The sequence below is a fragment of the Vicugna pacos genome, chromosome 8 (assembly GCF_048564905.1).
Source record: "Vicugna pacos chromosome 8, VicPac4, whole genome shotgun sequence".
Classification (NCBI taxonomy): domain Eukaryota; kingdom Metazoa; phylum Chordata; class Mammalia; order Artiodactyla; family Camelidae; genus Vicugna; species Vicugna pacos.
The window spans coordinates 1,705,873-1,726,650 of NC_132994.1; the positions used below are offsets into that span (position 1 = coordinate 1,705,873).

The window sequence follows — 20,778 nt, forward strand, 5'->3', positions numbered from 1 at the left end:
CACAGATGAGGACACGGGCTCAGGGCAGGGCCACACAGTCAGCAAGAGGCAGAGCTGGGACCAGAATGTCAGTGTGTCTGGCTCCTGAGCTGTTTCTGTCCAGCAAAGAGAATGAAGGAGGTTGATTCTGACGCACACCCTCTGGATGCACCCTTGTTCAGGAAGGGAAGAGACCAGGGCATCTGGCACAGGCGGGGGAGCACTAGGAGAGCCTCTCTAAGATGCTACGGGGGATAGTTCTCATTTACTTTGTTGACTGCATGGCTGGGACAGAGGACCACAGGGTGGGAAAGAGCAGAACAGGATTTAGCACAAACCTGCAGTCAGCGGGGGATGGTTGTTGGGAGGGGACAAAAATTCCTGAAGCAAAGGGAAGGAAGGCATCTAGGGAGTAGAAGGAGCCCCAGGGAGGGGAGGAGAGGGGCAGAGGAAGAAAGTCTGCAGGCCCAGGAGGGATGTGAGCTCCAAAAAAAAGTAGTCTATCGTTTGCAGAAATTTATGCTTGGCCCCAAGTGTGCTCAGAGACTGGGAGAACCCAGATCCTTTTTCTCATCTTCAGAAAAGCAAGAGCCAAAGGAGAACTCAGAGTCAGGCCAATTCATGAAACTCACTGTCACAGAGGGTTTTCACTCATTCATTCATTCATTCATTCATTCATTCATTCATTCATTCATTCATTTTGCATGTATCTGTTGAGCATGTATCTGTCTGTTCTGGTGCTTGGACTATGTCTGTGAACAAAACAGACCAAGATTTCTGCCTTCAAGCCATTTGTATTTTATTGGTAGAAGGCAAACAATAAGCACAAACAACCAAAAACCCTCAACGAAGTAAAGCATACAACATGTTAGAAGGTGATAAATGTTAACGACAATAGCAGTAAGTAAACTGGGACAAGGAGGCTCAGAAATGTAGGGGAGGGCCAGGGGGTGGGGGACAGGTGCAGACTGCAGGTTCAAGTAGGATGCTCTGGGAGGTTCAGGCGACAGGAAGCAGACCAGAAAGGAAAGTGTGGAGAGAGCAGAGGCAGGGGACGAGAGTCTGAGGGTGGAGGGCAAGGGGTGTGTGGAATCTGGTGGGTCTTGGTACCAGTGTGCCACCTCTGCACGACGAAAGGGTGACAGACATCTTTTAGAATGTGTCTGCTTCTCTCCTACCCCTTGTAATTTCTAGTCATTTGTCTAGACCCAACAGAGATGTTATTTCTTCTATAAAACCTTCAACTCTCCCTCTTCTCATCCCTAAAACTTAATGGATTCATACAGTAGACTGATTATCACAGGAACTGATGATGGTCACGATGACAACCATTATGACACAAATATCTAGCATGTACTAAGAACTTGCTGCATTATCTCATCGAAGTTCACCCATTCAATGAGGAAGGTCCTACTCTTTCATTCTTTTTAACAGCAAGGAGATTGAGGCTTAGAGAGGTTAAGTAATTTGCTCCAACTCACACAGTCCTTACATGTTAACCTATGAGACAAACTCAAGAGTCCATGATCTCAATACTGTTGAATGCATTATATCTTTGGCAAAAATGACACTGGAACACAGTGGCTAACAGCATGGATTTTAGAGTCAGTGTAGGCTTGAGCTCCATTCTGCTTCTGACTAGCCGGGTGATTTCAGTTAAGTTATGTAACCTCTCTGTGCCTCAGTTTTTCCCATCTGCAAAGTGGCAAGACAAACACTACCACCTCTCAGACTTGCTAATTCCATTTCAATATTAATTAGTATTTTCAGTGTTTGTTTTATTACATAAATAAGGACTTGGAGTGGTTTTAGCATTACTTAGACTAGCAAGAGAAAAATGCTATAAAAGTATTATTTAAAATGATAATCATATATATTTGTTTCTTGAAGGTAAAGACTCTTATTCATCAAACTCAAACATGAATAACTCAAAGAGGATCAAACTCAGTCAGTGCCCATGACTGGATGACAGATATTCATGTAGAAGTTAATACATCTAACTTCTGTTTTTTGTTTTTAATCTTCTTATTAAGGGTGTCCCCCGATTTTTCTCTTCAAATGCCATAGAAACTTATTTTACTGAAGATTCTTCTAGAGTTTTCTACAAACGACATGCCCTTATAATTCTTCTAACCACTTAAAAGAATCCTCAAATTGAATTAAAATGACATACAGTTAATTGTAATAATTCAGTGTAAAGCAAAAATAGAGGAGAAAATAGAAAATTCTGTCTCTTCTACTCCAAATCCTAAGTTATAGTTATGAATATAACGCATTTTAAAAATTAATTTGGAGGGGGGAGGTAATTAGGTTTATTTATCTATTTATTTAATGGAGGTACTGGGGCTTGAACCCAAGACCTTGTGCATGCTAAGCATGCAGTCTACCACTGAGCTATACCTTCCCCCTTGTACTGTATATTTTAAATACAGCTCTTTCTTGGAATAGAGTTTATAATATGTGTAAAATAGGAAAGGTTAGAACAGTCAATTTATGTTCATGTATGATACTACTAAAGCTACTGATCATGTAGTCATAAAATGAACAGAGTGGAATGAATTACCTTCTACCTTACAAGAGTCTCTCCTAAGTTCCTTATGGTCAGGAACTGTGTCTGTTTGGGTCATGACTGTTAACAGCAATACCCAGCACAGAGTAGCTTCTCAATAAATATTTGTTGAAAAGGTGGCTTCAAAAGTAGTATTTTGAGTATTATACTGGAACTCGAGAGTCTAAAAAGTTTTAACATGTAAAAACTTAACTAGGGTTATAAAATTCAGTTTACATCAAATCAAATGAATTCAGACATAAAACTCTGCAATGTTTTCTGGTCTTTGGTAAAACATAAAATACGAGAAATAAAAAATGTCCTCAGTTATCGCTTTATGCATAACGAAGTGTCAGTCAATATTACTGGTCTAATGGATGCTTATCATGATGCAACAAGGCAGCGTGGACTCAGTTTTAGATTCTAAAGGGATAGGATTCAGCTAGTCTATCGACAACTACCTAAGTCTACAGACAAGGAAGATGAGTCACAGAGAGGTTAAGTGATGGTGAGGACACCATCCTCCTGTCCCCATGTCCTGTGTTCTCTGTCCACTCTGCCATCTAGTGACCTTGAACAACTGCATGCTTACTGGAGGGGTCATTTGATAAACACAAACACAACAGAGCTACATATTTCCATCGTATCTTATTTACTTGGGGTTTTAACATGTTTTCTGTTCTCCTAAAATGTTATTATTTTATTATTCATAAAGAAGATTTCTTTGGTTTAGGCGTGCAAGAATCAGAAATCCTGAGTTTCTTCTTTACTTCACAACTTCTAGTTGTATGATTTTGGCCTTATGTTTCTTTTTTCACAGGGCACAAATAAAGTTCCTTAAAATCTATAAAGGTCCATTCCAATGTAAGGTATTACAATAATTACTGTATTATTAAACTGAAGCAAGAGTAATAATCACAAGTGGGGGTGTCCACATTAAATCAAATTTTCTTGGTATTTCATTTTCAATTATTATTCTCTATTTATGTATGAAGACTCATAAAATGTGCTAATGAAAAGAAAGGCAACTGTTAAAATCTGTTTCTGTGCTCTTTTTCTTTCCTCATCGATAACTAAATTTAGTTAGAGCAATTCCCTGAAGACATTGGTGAAGACAACTTTTCTGGAGATCTTAGACAATTCTAAAAGTGTGAAATTAATATGTTACTAAAATGAAAATATGCTATGTTTTGTTTTGGGGAAAATGTAATAAATACTACCACATAATGTTTTAATTATAATTAACATTGATGATCATAAGAATACTTCTGTATCTCTCCTGGCTGACTACTGAGACAGCTTAATGTGAAATGCAGACCTCTATCATCTTGCTTCCTCATAAGCTGAGGAAGAAACAAATTAAATTTAGATAGAATCTACCTAAATAAGAAATGTCCGTATGCAGTGAGATGGGTTCAGGCCATTAAGATACATTTACCCTTTTGTTTATTATTGACATTTATGTATATGACTATAGACATTAAATAGACTCACTAAGTATTTTAGTACATAGCTACATTTCATTCATTCAAATAAAGGACTTTTTCTGAAAAGCACAGATAAGAAAGGATGTTATGAAGCAAACAAAAATGATTAGTAATGCACTGAATTCATAAGTGATTCCACATTAACTCTACATCTATGTGACAACTGTCATGAAATCTGGAAATGAAAAAGTGGGTGATTTCTTCATCCCAGAAATATTCTCAATGTAGAAAGAATCTGTCTACTTTGAATAAAAAGAAACCACCGGATACTGCTGCTTCCAAGTGACAAGTGTGGAACACTATAGAAATCTGGTTATTTGCAAAAGAAATCAGAGCTACATTAGCAGAATAATTCAGGAATTAATTTAAAATGCAGTGGGACACTTTACTTGCACTAACCATTTAAAATTCTGGAATACTGGGTTATTTTATCAAATATTTTCCATGTTTAAGTTAAAACAACAAATTGCATCCTTAAAAATATCATGTACTCAGATGCAAAAATATTCTTAATCAAAACATTGGAGTCAATAAGTTTAAGCTAATAAAGTATTAAAACACATCTGAAAATGTACTTTAAGTAAGAAAATATTTTATCACCTCATATTTATTAGAAAACGGTCAATATCAAAACTTTTTTTAAAAATTAAAAAGGATATATGGAGTTCTCTTGAAAAAATACTTTGCAGAATATTGAATTAGATGATAATGAAAGTAATAATAATAGTAATTTATACTTGCCTTTCACAATTAGGGATGATTCATTTAATTGTAAACACTAAACTCAGAACCTTGATACTTCAGAGAGTCTATTAAAATACATTTTTTCTAACTCCCACTACTCACAAATTTTGCTTAGTTTGAAGCCACAAGTAGATCTCCATTTTATTAAGATTTATAACAGACTTATGTACACATAGGTTCATAAAAGTTACTATTTATATATTGAAATAATGTCATTTACAAATAAATACTTCGTTATTAGAATGATGATTCTTATAAGTTTCAACATTTTTAGTAATAAAACTGCAAGAAAACTTTCACTAGAATTTTCAACTTAAAAACATAGAATTTTCAAGTCAAAAACATTCCCTGGGGTTACAAGTTCATATACTGTTTCTTCATCACTGTTTTAAATAATCCTACAACTTCTAGGAAAATTCCTGGATCTAGATAAACATGCTTCCATGTTAATTCCAAATAAAGCTATGGTATCATGTGAGATGATATTAAGATTTCTTGTAGTTAAAATTAAATTATGAAGAAATGGTACATTAAAAATTGTGTGTGTGTGTTTGTACACATGCCTATTATGAGAAATAAGACAGCAATTCAATGTTTTCCAACTTACTAAAAAGCTCTCTTAAGTAAAAATTTACTTTTTATATTACTATGCTATTTTTAAAATAATCCAATATGCCTTGATACGAGATGTCCAAAGGCTGACTATATAAGTTGTCATTGATTTTACAATTTCTTTTAGCTACTACAGACCTAGGGCAAAAGCCACCTGATGCCCAGATTCTCAGGAACATTCACTGTCTCCAAATCTGATGCCATGTTCTCTTCATTTGCAAATTGGTAGAAACTTCTGAATAAGTAAATAAAGCTAATAAGGGGTGAAGTGCAAGGGTTAAGTGTTCCCAAATGGTTGGCATGGTTACCTATGAATTAAGCATCACTTGAGCAGTAATCTCTCTCTGAGTGGTGGAAATCTCTCTCCCATTTTTATGGGCACTTAGGATTTTAATAAAAGCTCATGTAAATAATATTCTGTTCCCTACAGTAATAAATCATAGTATCAAGCCATGTAAAAATGTACTTCCTTTGGTTGAACATAGAATTTACTTACAAATAAGTCACAGTAGAAAAGCAAAATGAATGTTCAGAATTACGTTAATAGGAAGAGTTTCTGTTAATAATCTCACCTAAAAGGACCATTTCTGCTTCTAAAATCTACCTTTAAAATTATACAGAATCTATGAAATCAAATATCATAATTGATTTATCTGTCATTAAAAGGCAACTAATTTTCAATCTATCTTCATTGCACATATGTAAGAACTGAAACTACTATTTGGATTTCCATGTTGCTTAGTCTATACCCAGATAAACTTACATTTATGTTCATTACAAAGAGCATCTTATTTAACTGTCTTAAACTCTAGCAGTCACTACTACATAAGGTGAAACCCAGAGCTGTCTTTCATAAAAGGAAATCCTACATTCCTTGATGGTCATGACAGTGCTTTACTTAAACACCGTTGTGACTCTCACCGTTAGAATACTGCACACAGTAGGGGAACAGGAAACATTGTGTTGATTGAATTTCTGCTTAGACCAGAAGGAAAGCTGGCAAAACACCCCAGAACTTTTTGTGACAGGTTAGGAAAAGATATTTAAAGATATGGACCATATATAACCACCATAAAACAGGAGAAGTGGGTTAACTGCACCTGAGACAAAAAACAAAGCAATGGAAAAAAGACATTGTGGCACTTCCGAATTACAGCGTGAAGTTGATTCGAAGCTCTGATAGTATTTTTAAAGACCTACCTTGTTGATTTACCCTAGCCCTTAACAACGTTTGGCACAAAGATACTATGCATAAAATATATATGAACCAGGTATTCCACCTTAAATCAGGTAACATACCCCAAGGCCTAAACGTCATTATTAGCGAAACGAGACAACCAAGATCAAACCATCAACCGACGTAAGAAAGAGCAGGTTCTGTGATAGACTTTTAATATGTTTTAAAGCACCTGAGAATTTTAACTTATTCAAGTGCAAAAAAAAAACAAGAGTCAAATATGTTTCCAGAATATCAAAACACTTAACGAATGCACGTTAAGACAGAACTCTCCCGCTGGGTCTGACTTTACTGTGTTTAAACCATGCCACGTGCATGGTACCCTCATTTCAGTAAAGATTCTGAGGTGCTTTATCAGATAGAGGTGGATGCATTTACTTTTGGAATCACAGCATCTTTGACTGTGGCCCCTGGAAGGAAGGTGTCATAACCACATTGCTGTTAGTTATTACCCTTTACTTGGTGGCCTACAAGCCCCTGGAGGCCACTTGTCTGTGAGGAAGGGGTGACTAGTACCTGTCATTCTCCGGAGAGGCATGCTGGATTTGAATCCTGGGGCTACGAGGCCGTCTCCTATCTAGGGAGGGGGACCATCTACCCCTGGTTGCCCAATGAACGAGACAGGAAAAAACAGGACATTTAGTAACTCCTAAAATAAAAGAATATATGGAACAACAGGACTGGAAAAGCACCCCAAGAAGGCAAAGTGTAGAGTCTTTGCTCCATCACGCACTCTTCATTTTTATAAGCCTTGGAAAGATCAATAAAATTGTAAGAAAATAAAACTTGTAACCTTACATGAGACTAGAGAAACACAACTTATTTGGGAAGATGCTTGAAATCTATTAAGTGTAGTTTTTGTTCTTTTAAATGGGCTTGGGTGTGTAGACATATTTACACACACTCACCAACATGTATAGAACTTTAAAAAGTGATTCCTTAAGAATCTGGATGATGTCTGCATAAAATAGGTTTAATAAGCTATCAATGCTGATTTGATGCAAGGCTTTGAAATTATCAGCTAAAGTGTCAAAAAATTAGGTGTGAGAATTTAATACGAAGCAGAAATATGGTCACAGTTTAAGTGAAGGGAAGAAGTATGCTCTTTAGTCTAGAAACAATAACATGAAGAAATAATTCATGGAAATATTATTGGCAAAGTCTTAAGTTTTCTTGGGGAAAATTGCAGGGTTAATAACTGAAGTTAAAAAACTGTGAGTCCAAAACACTGATGGGTAGAAGTGGGAAATACAGGTAAAATGCCACGGTCACAAGCACCACCTTTAAAAAATTCTGCCAATCTTTATTGGCAAAAGTATCTTTCAGTTGACAAACAGTTGTTTCCTTATTTCAGCATTTACAATGATACTGTTCTGGGGATTAACAGGTAAATGAAAGTTTGAAACTTGGTTCATGCCTTTGATAAACAATCTTGAGATTCTGTCTGTGCATAAATTACAAATATCCAGTCAAATACGGAAAAGAGGCATTAAGGGACTGAATAAGCTGGACTTGAAAATTTTAATATATTAGATACGAACATTCTCAGCAGGATAATTCCTCTGCATATGGGCTTCTGCACATGCAACAAGGGATAACCAAATGGTACCAAAGGGCTGATATAACTATAAGATTTTATGATACTCTAAAGAAGATTCGTCCTGACGTTTTTTAAGAAGCCATCCTTTTTTGCCATTAATAACTTTGGCTTCGTAGATTTATGGGACGATCTGGACAAAAACAGCCAAGGAGTATCAGCATGTGACCAGGATCTGTGACGTCAGCAGGTGCTCAACTCTGAAAAGTCCCCTGGGAGCTTGTGCCTCATCAGTTTCAGATGGATGGACTCAGCAGGGGTCATGTCAGGCTTTGAGAGAGCAGTGAACCAAATAAAGATATTCAATGGCCAAAGTTGGGCAGAAGAGAAAACTCTGTGGCATGTCCTCTTGAATGTGTTACATGTGTGTGAAATTAAAAACATGTGCATTGATTCTAAATTATTTCATTATTGCCTATTATTTAAACAGTTGGTCAATACATTTGGAATGCTTTAAAGTATGTTTTTTCACTTGACTGGCAGACAGGCTAAAGAAAAAAATATTTCTCAGAGAGATGAAAACAATGACACTTCCAGTGTTTTCTACATGAAATCATACTCAGTCATGATTAAACTTATGGTGTTATTTGAAGACACAAATATAGAATTAAAGTGTTTTTCTTGAAACATTGTTTTCAGGTAATGAGTAATGTTAATTTGCCACGATTATGAGAAACCTTGCTTCCTGAGGCAAAATTCCAGTCCTTGTGTTTACTGAAACACAAAAGTAAAGAAAAAAACTAAAGAAAAATGCTATAATTATGAAGCATGCAGTAAAAGCTATGGAGGAGAAAGGTGTACATTTAGAAACAAGCCATTATGAATGCAAGCTAGTCAAACGTAACTTTAAAAGAATTATTTAGCATGATACAGGCACACCTGCATGCTCAAAGTGCTTCCCAATATGCTGATATGTAGTACCAATGAAAGAAATCTGTTTGCTTTTCTTTCACATCTTGGAAACCATGAGAGAAAGGTCAATTTTCATCCAACTTTTGTCCAAAGAACAGATATTATGTAAGTTTTAATATCACGCATTTGTGATATTTAAATAAACTAGTGTTTCATATGTTTTTAAAACAGGTGCAACTTCTTTATCTTTTTCTCCTCTCACACAGAAGCAAGGGATCAAAGGAGAATCTTAATTCCCTTATTACTGAGCAAAACACACAGTGTTACCTTCCATTTTTGTGCCACCAGCTAACATGAGAGCCTGTGTTAGTGGGACTGACCATGAAGTTGAATTAAAACAACCCTTTCTTGATTTCTCTTTCCAAACCATCTTGCAAGTTACAGTAGCTAGTTGCATTATTAGTACTCTAATGTCAGGTATTCTAAATGCATTCATTCAGGAACATCTACTTGTTGGGAGCCCAGCCCTTCCCCTGTGCTCAAAACAGGAGGAAAAGGTCGCTGATGGCTGTGGGATTCACCGACGGGTTGTGGGCTCCCTGAATAAGGGAACGGTTTTGTTTTGTTTTTTGTTTTGTCAGTTACATCAGCTATGCCCACACAGAATAAGTGATCAATAAATATTCGTAAATATTTAAGTAGATAATAAGGAGGTAAGATTTGGGGTACTACTGGTAAGAAATAATGAGAAACTTAACTAATAAATCAACGGTGGGGACAAGACCACCGATGAGATACAAAGGAACCAGAATTAAGGGTCCTCAGTAAGCAATTCAATGGTTCCTACGTTGTGACTTTTACCCAGGCATTGATACACCTTAAAACAAATGTGTGTGTTTAAATGTGTAATTAGCATATGTGTTTGCAAATGTACACACCTTTCAATGGTGCATTTCTCCTGGCAGAACATGCCTAAGCAGCTAAATTATTCAAAAGAGAACTTACACGAAGTGTAAATCATTCATTCCATAAGCAGCACGAGTAAAGAAAAAGTAACATATTTGAGGAAGTACTGTAATATTGGAAACCAAGCCCGAACAGAGGAGAGAAGTGATCACATTGTATGTGTCTTCACTGTCTACTCCCACTATTCATTTACTCCTTTAAAACATTTTCCATAATACTATTTTAAATTGAAATTAATGTGGGTACTTATACTTTGAAATAAGGTTTATTTATTTCAATAAGATTCACACTGTTAAGTTTTAGGGAGGAACTGACATTCTCTTAGGCCTCGCATTTCCAAGTGGAGGGAAATCCCTTTAAGTCACGCTTCCTGCCCCTCTCTCCACCCCACAGAAGGAGGAGTGGGGACTCTGTTAAAAGAATCAAGCACAGGTGATTTAGTCCTTTCCGGAGTCCTTCCTCCAAATCAGTCTGCTGGCAAACAGCCAACACTGCGGCAAATCAACCGATAAAACAGCCTTTAGATGGAGGCCTGAGCCTGTGGGAGGAGCCTCTGGAGGTTCAGAAAACTTGGCTGATGGTGCAGGGAGTGATCAGCGAGCCTTCAGACCTGAGGTCGTAGCTCCTGACCCTGTTCATTATGTTTATGGTGGTAACTAGAGCTCCCACCTTCCAGTTCACAATCAGACACAAACTGGGGGGCAGAAAACAGGGGTGTTTTTAAGTCCCCCCCTAAGTCCCCAAACTGAGCATTTACTAAGTAAAAAATAATAATGCTATCAAAGGAGGCAGCAGGGATGAATCGGGTGTGATCGCTGCCCTCAAGGAGTACAATACAGTGGAAGAAACACATGACTAAGTAAGATACAGTGGGTTTTAATAGACACATACAGCGTTACCTGGGCCCAGAAAAGAAAGTGAATAATTCTAAGTGGGAGGAAAAAAAAAAAGGAAGCATGTGGGGGAGTCAGGGGGAGAGGTTAAGAAAAGCTTGCAAAAGATACAGTTATTTGACCTCCCTTTTTGAAGAATGAGTAGAATTTTTAGGCAGACAACAAAGGAAAGAGGGTACTTTAAGAGAAAGAAAACTTGAGACAAAAACTAATAAAGACGATGAACAGAGCTCATGAGAAATTAACCGGGTGAGAGGGACACCGGAAGTGGGGAGGGTGAGAGCATCGTCAAGGGGAGGGATCGTTTCTTAGGAGATTCTCAAAGGAAAAGCGAGAGGATTTACTGTCTCATTGAATGAGAAGGAGACATGCTTCCCGATTACGTGGGCAGTTACATGTCAAAGCCACCCAACCAGGGGGAAACTGAGGAAGAGAAAGCACTTTGCTGAAAAAGGATGCAAGGGGAGACAGTGAATGTGATTCAGACACATAGATGTACACGGGGTTTGGAAAGCACCTAGAAATTTAAAACGAGTTTGCAGCGAAGTTCTGACCTGGTCAGTGACAGTGGTGTGAGGTCCTCATTACATAAAGAGTGGGAACTTTTGATAGCAATATAATTTCAGAGGTGGAATAAGTTTCGTCAGAGGATGAAAACTGAGGATGAAGGTAAGAGAATGCATGTTTTATGAGACAGGGGCCTAGGGGAAGGAAGCCTGCTGAAGGAGGCTGTCGCAGCACAGAGGCACCAGGAGACTTGCAGAGGGCGCTTAAGAAAGGAGAGGTTCAGGAGGCAGGGTGGTGAATGTAAAAGGTTGTAAGATGCTTCTGGATGATTAGGGAGTTGTGTCCTTGGTGGTGGGGTTTTAGCACAGTGGTGGGGCAGTGGGAGGGAGTAGGCATCAGGTTGCAGGGTTCACCGGGAAGTAAAAAACGGAGGCAGTAAGTGTAGACTACTCTTTGGTGAGCCTTTAGTAGAGCTATGATTTCCCTAAAGGGTCAGGGGAGAAGACATCACATCCAAGGAAAGCAATCATTCTTCTGTGGCTTTAAAAATCAGAGTTTCTCGACATTTAAACAAGATTCTGTTTTAAAACCTGGGAGAGGATAGGTTAACAACAGGCTGTCACTCACTCCTTCCCCAACAGGGAACAGAAAGGGGACTGATGCCCTCACGCTGACCCTGATATGGAGGAAGGAAAGTACAATGACCTTGACTAGACCTCCTCAGAAACAGGCAGGGGTACTTGCTAGTGAAAGGATAAAAGAGAAAGAGTCCTCATCCGACAGATGTCTTCAGTAGGATGAACTGGTCTTTCTAGATCTCCCACTATCAATAAACCCAACATTTCTTGACTTAACGGGCCATGACTGGATTGGGTTACTACTAACGATTTTTGCTATCTGTGTCATCAAAAGAACATGATGGAGGGGCTCAAACATGGAACTGACTTCCTTTGCAAACAGGGCTTCCAACACGGGCCCCTCTCAATATTCATCTGTTAACCTGGACCAAGTCACCCTAATGGGGGAGAAAAGGGGGCTCTGGTGGTTTTAGAATCCTTCGGGAAAAGAATATACTACCCACGCCTGGCGCTCCTTTATCCTGGAGTCACTAGTGAGTGTGGTGTTGGGGACTGAGTCTGCTTTAATGATTTCATTCCTAGTGTATCAACACAGAACTTGGTCTGCTTTAAAAGTTAGTGAGGATACTTCAAAAAAGGCATTAAGTAGTTATATGTAAAGCATATAAATGTTCATCCAAATGGTTCAGAATCAGCAAATGGTTTAATTCTAATAGGTTAGAGGCTGTGGAAATATGTGACTACTTCAAGAAGAAGAAATAACGTTTTTAACACCTTTTCTCTAACATTTTATCTACTATGTAAATATCAGGCATTAAGCAGCTCTCCGGTCAACCAGAAAAATTAAGTAATCTGGGAAACTCCTGAAGCTTCCCTCTTCCTACTCACTTCATGTTCTGTCTGGGGACTTCTAGGTGCACCTTCCAAAGAGAACAAAGTCCCCATCCTGTTACGTCCTGTCTCAAAGCCGCCCAGAGGTGTGTGCACAAGAGGGCAACTACAGCTCATGCAATTGTCCTGATGAAAACTTCTCTCACTTTATTTCCTTCTTGACAAGAAAGTGACCCCAACAAATTAAAGATCATTCATAACACGAATCCCTGTCCTCTGTCATTTTTTAAGGGCAACATTTCTTGTTATTCAATACACAGAGTGAATATAGGTCTCGATCATATTTTTTCTTCTTCTATCGAAGAGTACTCAGCCTTCACTATGACCCGTAAAATAACTGTGGTCAGACTGTCTGCAGGCTGACCTGTTTGAAGAGTGCTATCTGAGAGATTAAATTCACCAATGCACAGATTTGTGAGCTCTATGGTCTCAGCGTAACAAGAAAACACATGCCAAGTGGGCTTCGGTATAAGGATAAAATTGTGCTGTCCAATATGGCAGTCACAGACCAGGCACTGTGACAAAAGGAATGCAAAAGGTCTCGCTAACAGGTGTTAACTGACTAGATGTTAAAATGGTAGTATTTCAGATATCTACTAAAGTTTTAACGTTGATCTCCCTTTTTTAACATGGCAAGCAGAAAATTTAAAATTATGCATGTGGCTCAAATTACATTTCTGCTAGACAGTATCAATCTAGATGCTATTCAGAATGTCAGGGTGGTGTTATAGTCACAAGATTCCACTGACTTGAGCAATTCTATCCTTACAATTCTGACCAGAGACATCTAAAGAAATAATAAAAACTAAAAAAAAAAATGGAAAAGTATGTTTCTTGCTACTCTTGTATTAATTTTTTTTGGGGGGGATATGTAATAAAAGAGAATAATGAAACAATTTCCATTGTGATTTTAGAAGAGACTGTAGTCATGTCAATCAAAATTTCTATTATAAATGTAAAGGAATACAAAATATAAGTTAGACTCCATTGTTTTCTTACAAATTTTGCAAATATAAGAGAAAATTAAATTGTACATTTTTGTACATTTGTAGATTTTTTTAGTAGATTTTAATGAAGACACTAAACATGAGTATGCCTACCTGTACCTATTACTCAAATCTAGAAATAAACATCTCATAAATAAATGAATTGACTCAGACTAGAGAGACTGCTAAAGAAAAGCTTTAAGCAGCCTTTGAAGAAGAGGAAAAGTAGGTTACATTAGCGCAACTGAATGTTTTTCTTCAGGATTTGTAAGGCGGTAGCATGCATATTTCCAGCGAATGACTTCTAATCGAAAAGAGATAACAATCATAACAGACTACTCATTATAACCAAGTTTGCTGGAATAGAAAGTTCCAGCACAATGGAAAAATTAGCTGCTCAAAATTAGGAGAGAATAATACATAATCATGGAATACTTTCACATTAAAATAAGAATTATTTATTAATCATTTAAAAGCCTTAAGCAAAATTATATATGGGTGTATAAAATGTGCATTTATTTTTGTAAGGCACCAGAAAATCTGTGATAAATATACCACTCTTGGGTTGTCAAAATATAATTTAACGCATAACGTGATCTAGACCAAAGAGGAAGTTGATTAAAAAATGAATACAGATGCACAAGGGAAGTACTCTGTTTAAATCAAATGAGCATTTTGAGCTTATGGAAGATTGTTGTTAAACTTACAAAGACTATTTATCGGTGGAACTAACAGGAAAGTGATCACCCCTTTCAGATTACTCACTGGACCTTCCGACAATATCAGCATACTGAGGGCTCCCTGAGCGGGTGTAAATAAAACCGCTGAACAGCAACCAAAGGGAGGAGCGGCAGCCAAAAGCAGTTACAAATCACAGCACACCGTGTGCAGCAACATCCATGGAAATATGTGTATGTGTCCCCTCGGGCGCATCCACGTACACATATCTCTACGCAGATGTGCACAGTAAGGGCGCGGGGCGGGGTGAGCAGAGATGTTGACAGTCAGCAAAGTGGACGCAGATGAACACACCTGGGAGACTCACATGAGACAACACAAAGTGATTGGGTAGAAAGAGAAAAAAAAAGGCACCAGTACAAAATGACAGGAAATTAAGAAAGTCTTTATTGTATACCTTTCTCGTTCTGGTGAATGCAAACTAGTGTCTGGTCTCAAGCAGTTGGTGCTAGCACTCCTAGCCCTGTCAAGGGAGGGTTGCAGGTCACTAGTGCATGCATCCAGGGGTAGAAGAGAAAGACAGAGAAAACAGAGAAAGGAAGACCGTGTTAGAGTCAAGCATACAGTCCTGCCCCCTTTCCACAACGTGCAGAATCCCTGCGGTTCGGTTCATCGGGGTGGGAGAGGGCTGACAGGCAGACAGTGCTGACGTTTGTTTAGAACATGAAACTAAACAAAGATTATGCTTGGATGGCTTTGCATAATTTCATTTTTAAAAGGGTCTCAGACTGAAAAAAAAATGAGACTAAATCACTAGGTATGAAATAAACAGAAGAAACATAAAATAAAACTGGATCACGGAAAGCACTAAAACAAAATGCCTAGAACTTCGTTACCGAGAACGGATGCCACACCAAAACAAAATGAAGGACAGCAGAGGAGAAGAGTCATATGGCTCGACTGCTTTGGTTCACAACACCAGACGAGGGAAGTGGAAGGAACGACTTCCAAACGTTCTTACCCAACCGATATTTCATTGGTAAATCTCAGTACTCTCGAGGGAAAGCACTGATGAAGGGGAGAGTCCTGTCTAGTCACTGCTTTGCTGTTAGTACGTGCAGGCAGAACTGAGCTTCACAAAGCAAAATCATCCAGAAATAAAATAATATAAAATTAATCATTGTAATGAAAATCAACAAGTGAAACAACAAATAGACGACAAAGAAGACAACAGCTAGAAGTCTGGTCTTTGAGTGAGGAGATTCCACTTAGATGTTCTACACTAGCTTTTATAATTAATATTCTAGATGAGGTTTTATAATTAAAACTATTTTTAGACATCATGAATGTTTCTCTGTGTATAATTAATTTTAAGAGGAGATGCTAATGCTCTATTGGAATGTAAATCGTTATTTTTAGTAGGGAAGGGATTAGGGGTTAGTTTATAACTGGGGCTCACTGTTAAGACTCTTACCTGTAAATATTCCAGTGAGAACAGTTCTCTAATAAAGGCATCTTGGGCGGTAATGTTTTATAGCGCCTAACAAGATGTCTGGACGTGGCAACACAGACACGCAGGAAACAGAAAAATATATAGGAAGCAAATCTGATTAGGATATGAAAAAAGCAGGAAGCTATAAAGCTACAAATACAGATGGAGCTTTTGCTTTTTTTTTTTCTCTCAGAAGAACCACAATAAAGAGGTCGGATTAGAACGATTAAATATGAAATCACAGACATGTTTTCAGTTAAGATAAAGATTCAAAAGTTTCCTAGCCTTCATCAGAAAAAAAAAGCTGCTAACTGCAGGTGATAAATTAACCAACATGAAATTCATTATTTGATCCCTGATTTAATATCATACCTGCTTCTATGGAAGGAACAACACATAGCTAAGAGTGTGATTCAAATGATTTATGTAATCAGGGAATTAAAATGTGACTAGAAGTTAACATTCTAGTAACAAGCAAAATGTGGGCCAGCGTTGCAGGGCTGAGGCTGATGCTGGTACCAACCATGGTGAAGGGGTGCCTGCCGGGGAGTGAGTTCTTTCCACTGATCAGCTTCTGAATACAGACCCAACATCAGGTAACGTTAATCATCAAAACTTGGGTGAGAAGGGCATTGGCTATGAACCAGAATATGAATTCTGATCTGGCAGAAGGTGGCAGACACGAGGCCCGGCATCCTCTGAATTCCTTTAGGGCCTATGTGGGCTCCTGGGCTGTCTGTGCCACCAAGGGCAAGGCAGGTCCTGTCAATTAATTTTTTGATAATTTAATAATGTCTCCACAAACTGAGCTGTTGATAATGAAAATCTACTGTCCATTTTGGCTTACATTATAGCATGATAAATTGGGAAAGGAATAAACATTTGCGGAGGACATACAAAGACTCAAATACCCCACGGGTTCACTCGTGTTTATAGTAATGGTTGAATCAGGGAATCTTTTAAAGCTTTGGTTTAAAAATGAGTGCCATATCTGAGCACAGATGGAGGACGTCTTCAGTGAAGCAAAGGATTCAGTCTGCTTTCCAGACAGTAAGTTCAACTCCTAAGCTTCGGCAGCCATCTTCAGCAAAAGGCTGCTCTGTAACTTTTCTAAACAATTGGTTCAAACGTGATTTTCTTTTGGAAACACTCTAATTGGGGTCAGCATAGAACAGGAAACAGGGGAAAGAGCACGCAGTTTATAGTATGAAGGTCCACGTTCCTGTCTTGGCTTTGCCATTTATTGGCTATAGCCTGGGTAATTCAAGTCACGTCTTTTTCTACATCCAGATCTGGAGGAAATAATGATCCTTAACAGGGATGCTGTGAGGGTTAAATGAGACACAGGTACAGAATATCTAGGATGTAGGAAGGCAGCCACAGCATCTTCTGTACAACACCACTTTCTCAGGACATGTACTAAAAACAGCATTTGATGATGATAATCATGAGGAGGAAAATGAATTAAATAATAGGAGACAGATTCCTTTAGCACAGGACTTTCATATGCTGTGCAAAGAAAATCTCCAGGGAGTGGCTAATTCATTTGCAAAGTCTCCAAAAATCTGTTTGACTCAGAAGCTCTTTTATGGGTCGAACTTTGCACAGGACCAGCTCCTTAGAAATACATTTTTGGAAGAATTAATTTAATGGGAAACATCAAAGAGACCTGACTTTGAATCCTTGCTCTGTTACCTATCAAATTAAACTTTCTGAGCATCTTTCCTCATCTGGAAAATGAGGATGATAATATTCATATCATACAGTTATTGTCAGAAAGTTGAGATAAAATACATGAAATGATTAACTCTGTGCTTGGTACTCAATGAATGTTACTTTCCTTGTTTTATTGGAAAGTAGTAAATCCACAGATTTTATTCTTAAAAGTCCTACGTGAATATAAGAATGACAGGATGGATTCTGAAGGTAAGACTGCACAAAATGATGAAACTACTAGCTTATTATATTGTGCATGTCCTGGTAATTTACCTTGAGAAGTAGAATAGAAGGGAAAGAAAAACAGTATTATTTAGTGATTCTATTTAGATGACTGGGGTGGTATGTTCAAAACATGCACACACTGAGGGCCAGGGACATACCAGGTGCCTGATGAATATCAAGTTTTGTTTTGTTTTTGTTTTATAGTTGTAGTCACAACAACTTTCTGAATCTAAACAAATCATTCCTCTTCCCCGTTTGTCAGGACAACGAATACTAAGGCTGGAGGCCTTAGATCGTAAAGGATTTGAGCTGATTTTTACAATGGTTATGATTTTATGTATTTTCCCCCAGTTTGCAAATGGAACTGACATTCCTCTTTTTCCCTGTGGCAACTGCAGTAATTGACACCAGGACTGCTTTCTACGTGTGAAAAGTTCGTTCTTATTAGCACGTTGGATTCCTGAGCAGGAGCACGTGTCCACATAGATGCAAGAAGCCCTGTATCTTTCCCTGTACCGCAGGGTTTCCAGGGGTGGCTCATTCTTTCTCTTTCTTATTGACGTTTTATTGGCCAAAATATCCAAAAGAGTTTATCTGTGTGTTGATTTGTTTTTCCTTCTATGAAGTCCGCATGGACAAGGAACCTGCACAGACTGAGTTCTCTGAGTAATTTGCAAGAGGATTTATTTGGGATACAAGATCTCAGATGGAATTAGATGGAAATAAAGCATTAGGTCCTAAGCTCCAATTTAGAGGAGAATATTATTTCCTCTTTCTGTCTCATCTTTCAAGAAGCATCGTATTGTTACATGGCTTTCTGAGAAAGTCTGTCCTGTGGCATTTCTGACCTGAGGGGTACGGGGCATGAAGGAAGGGAGGGTTTAGGTATTAACAGGGCAAACATCCTCATTCTTTATCAGGAAGGAAGCTGATTTTCAACTATTAAAAATGAACCAGTAAAGCTCTGAATAACAGCAAACAGAACAGGGAGGTTATAGCTCAGTGGTAGAATAAGTACTTAGCATGCACAAGGTCCTGGGTTCAATCCCCAGTATCTCCCTTAAAAAATATAAATAAATAACTAAATAAACCTATCTCCTCTTCACAAAAAAAAAAAAACCAAACCCAAAAGTGAATTAAAAAAAAAAAAGAATCTCAAGCAAACAGAATAAAAACAACAGTAGACTCCGAAAGGAAATTTAAAAAGGCTAAAACAAAGCAAAACTTAAAATCATGAAAACAATAACCTGCCATGCACAGCAGCTCAGACCTCTGGTGACTAGACAGGTGTGTGTGTGTGTGTGTGTGTGTATGGCGGGGTCGGGGTAAGGGGGTGGCCACTGACCGGGAGCATTTCGAATTTGAATTGCAGAAATCAGTTCCTCTGTGTTTAGGAACATGGAAACAGTTCCACGGAGGCTCACCTGTCTCTAGATTTTAAAGAGACAGGTAGAAAAGCAGTCTGCTTGGAACAGAATTCAAAGACATATGCAACCTTTTCCACAACCCCCACCTCAAACAGGACCGTTTTTGGATGCTGGGGAAATTGATCTCACGTGTGTGATGCGAGCACTGGGGGAGACAGGGCAGTCGAGTAGGAGGGAAGTTCAGCACAGACAGTCACCATCAGCAAGCCCCTTGTTTACCTGGTGGTGTGTAGGCATTCTGCACTCCGTCCTCGTTTTGCTCTGGGAAGCATGAGAAGCTCACTTCACAGACAGGATGGGTGGCGAGTGAAACAGGGGAGTGATGAGGTGGTACATGACAGGGGGGGCGCCGATGGGATGCCGATGGCAACATGAAAAGGGAAGAAACCAGATTGTCTGCACTAGCGTATTTGCTTTGAGAGGTTCAACAAAAATAAACATGACAGTCGTTTGAAAAATACCAACCATCAAGTACAAACATCATGGTCAAAGTGCTAGCTGGTGCTGATGTGCTACCGTAGTTCACGGTGATTTTTTAGAGTATTAAGACGAAACTGAACTGAACTGAACCTTCCCCAAATACGACATAGAGCCCAGTTTCCAATTCTAGACACTTGGGTCTCTTCATAAATTTTAAAAGGCATCTGGCCTTTCCGATACTGACGGGGGCCCTAAAATGTTATTTCTTTTTAGCCACTCAAAGCATGACTGTTTTCTTGGCTTTCACAGCCACTAAAACTGCAACAACCTATATTATGCTTTTCCTTTACCAACTAAGAACATACTTGATGAGGAATGTTTTATCTTCAAATTGATCTTTTTCCTACACTCAAATTCATTTGCTGTATTGAATGCCCTGGTTAAGAAGTCATATATACACATTTTTTAGCTCCTCACCTAAATTCATGGTGGCCCCACTGAATGTTGACCAAGAGGCCCTCACTCAACTCAACCCAAGCATGGTGGACTCCTATTCCCCAGAGCGAGACTCTGTCCCAGGAAGCACCACAACTCCACTGTCTTGAAGGTCATGGTGCCCACCCTCCCGCCACATCAGGGTGACAACTAGGGAAGGAAGAAACACTGTGTCCCTGGCTATACAGCAAAAAAATCAATCACTGAGTACCACGTCATCCCCTTACTCCTCCCTGAAAGTTTCTCCCCTTCAAAAAGCCAGAAGAAACTCTTCCATGAGGTGGCTATTTGAAAAACCCCTTATCAGATCCTAAGCTTGTGGTCAGGTATGTTATACAGGGACGTGGTTGGTCTGTGGGCACAGAGAACAGAGACCTAATGGAGATTCTGAGTCATTGTGTCCAGGAAGTCACTTGTTCACAAATCAGCGCAGCACTAAACCTAAGTA

The 20,778-nt window shown here is 38.6% G+C and overlaps 1 protein-coding gene across 6 annotated transcripts in view; it reads right to left on the reverse strand.

The window, feature by feature from the left end:
* RIMS1 (regulating synaptic membrane exocytosis 1) overlaps positions 1-20,778 on the reverse strand; it is a 447,505-nt gene that overhangs the window by 114,321 nt on the left and 312,406 nt on the right. For 3 of the 6 annotated variants that reach the window (XM_072965475.1, XM_072965476.1, XM_072965474.1), the window contains exons 14-15: positions 19,635-19,697; positions 15,013-15,102 (exon numbers count right to left, since the gene is read on the reverse strand). In XM_072965475.1, coding sequence (XP_072821576.1) covers positions 15,013-15,102; positions 19,635-19,697 — 153 coding nt within the window. Of the gene's footprint in view, positions 1-7,123; positions 7,208-15,012; positions 15,103-15,576; positions 15,688-16,029; positions 16,108-19,634; positions 19,698-20,778 lie in introns of all 6 variants that reach the window. The other 3 variants (XM_072965472.1, XM_072965473.1, XM_072965468.1) reach the window with 3 other exon arrangements.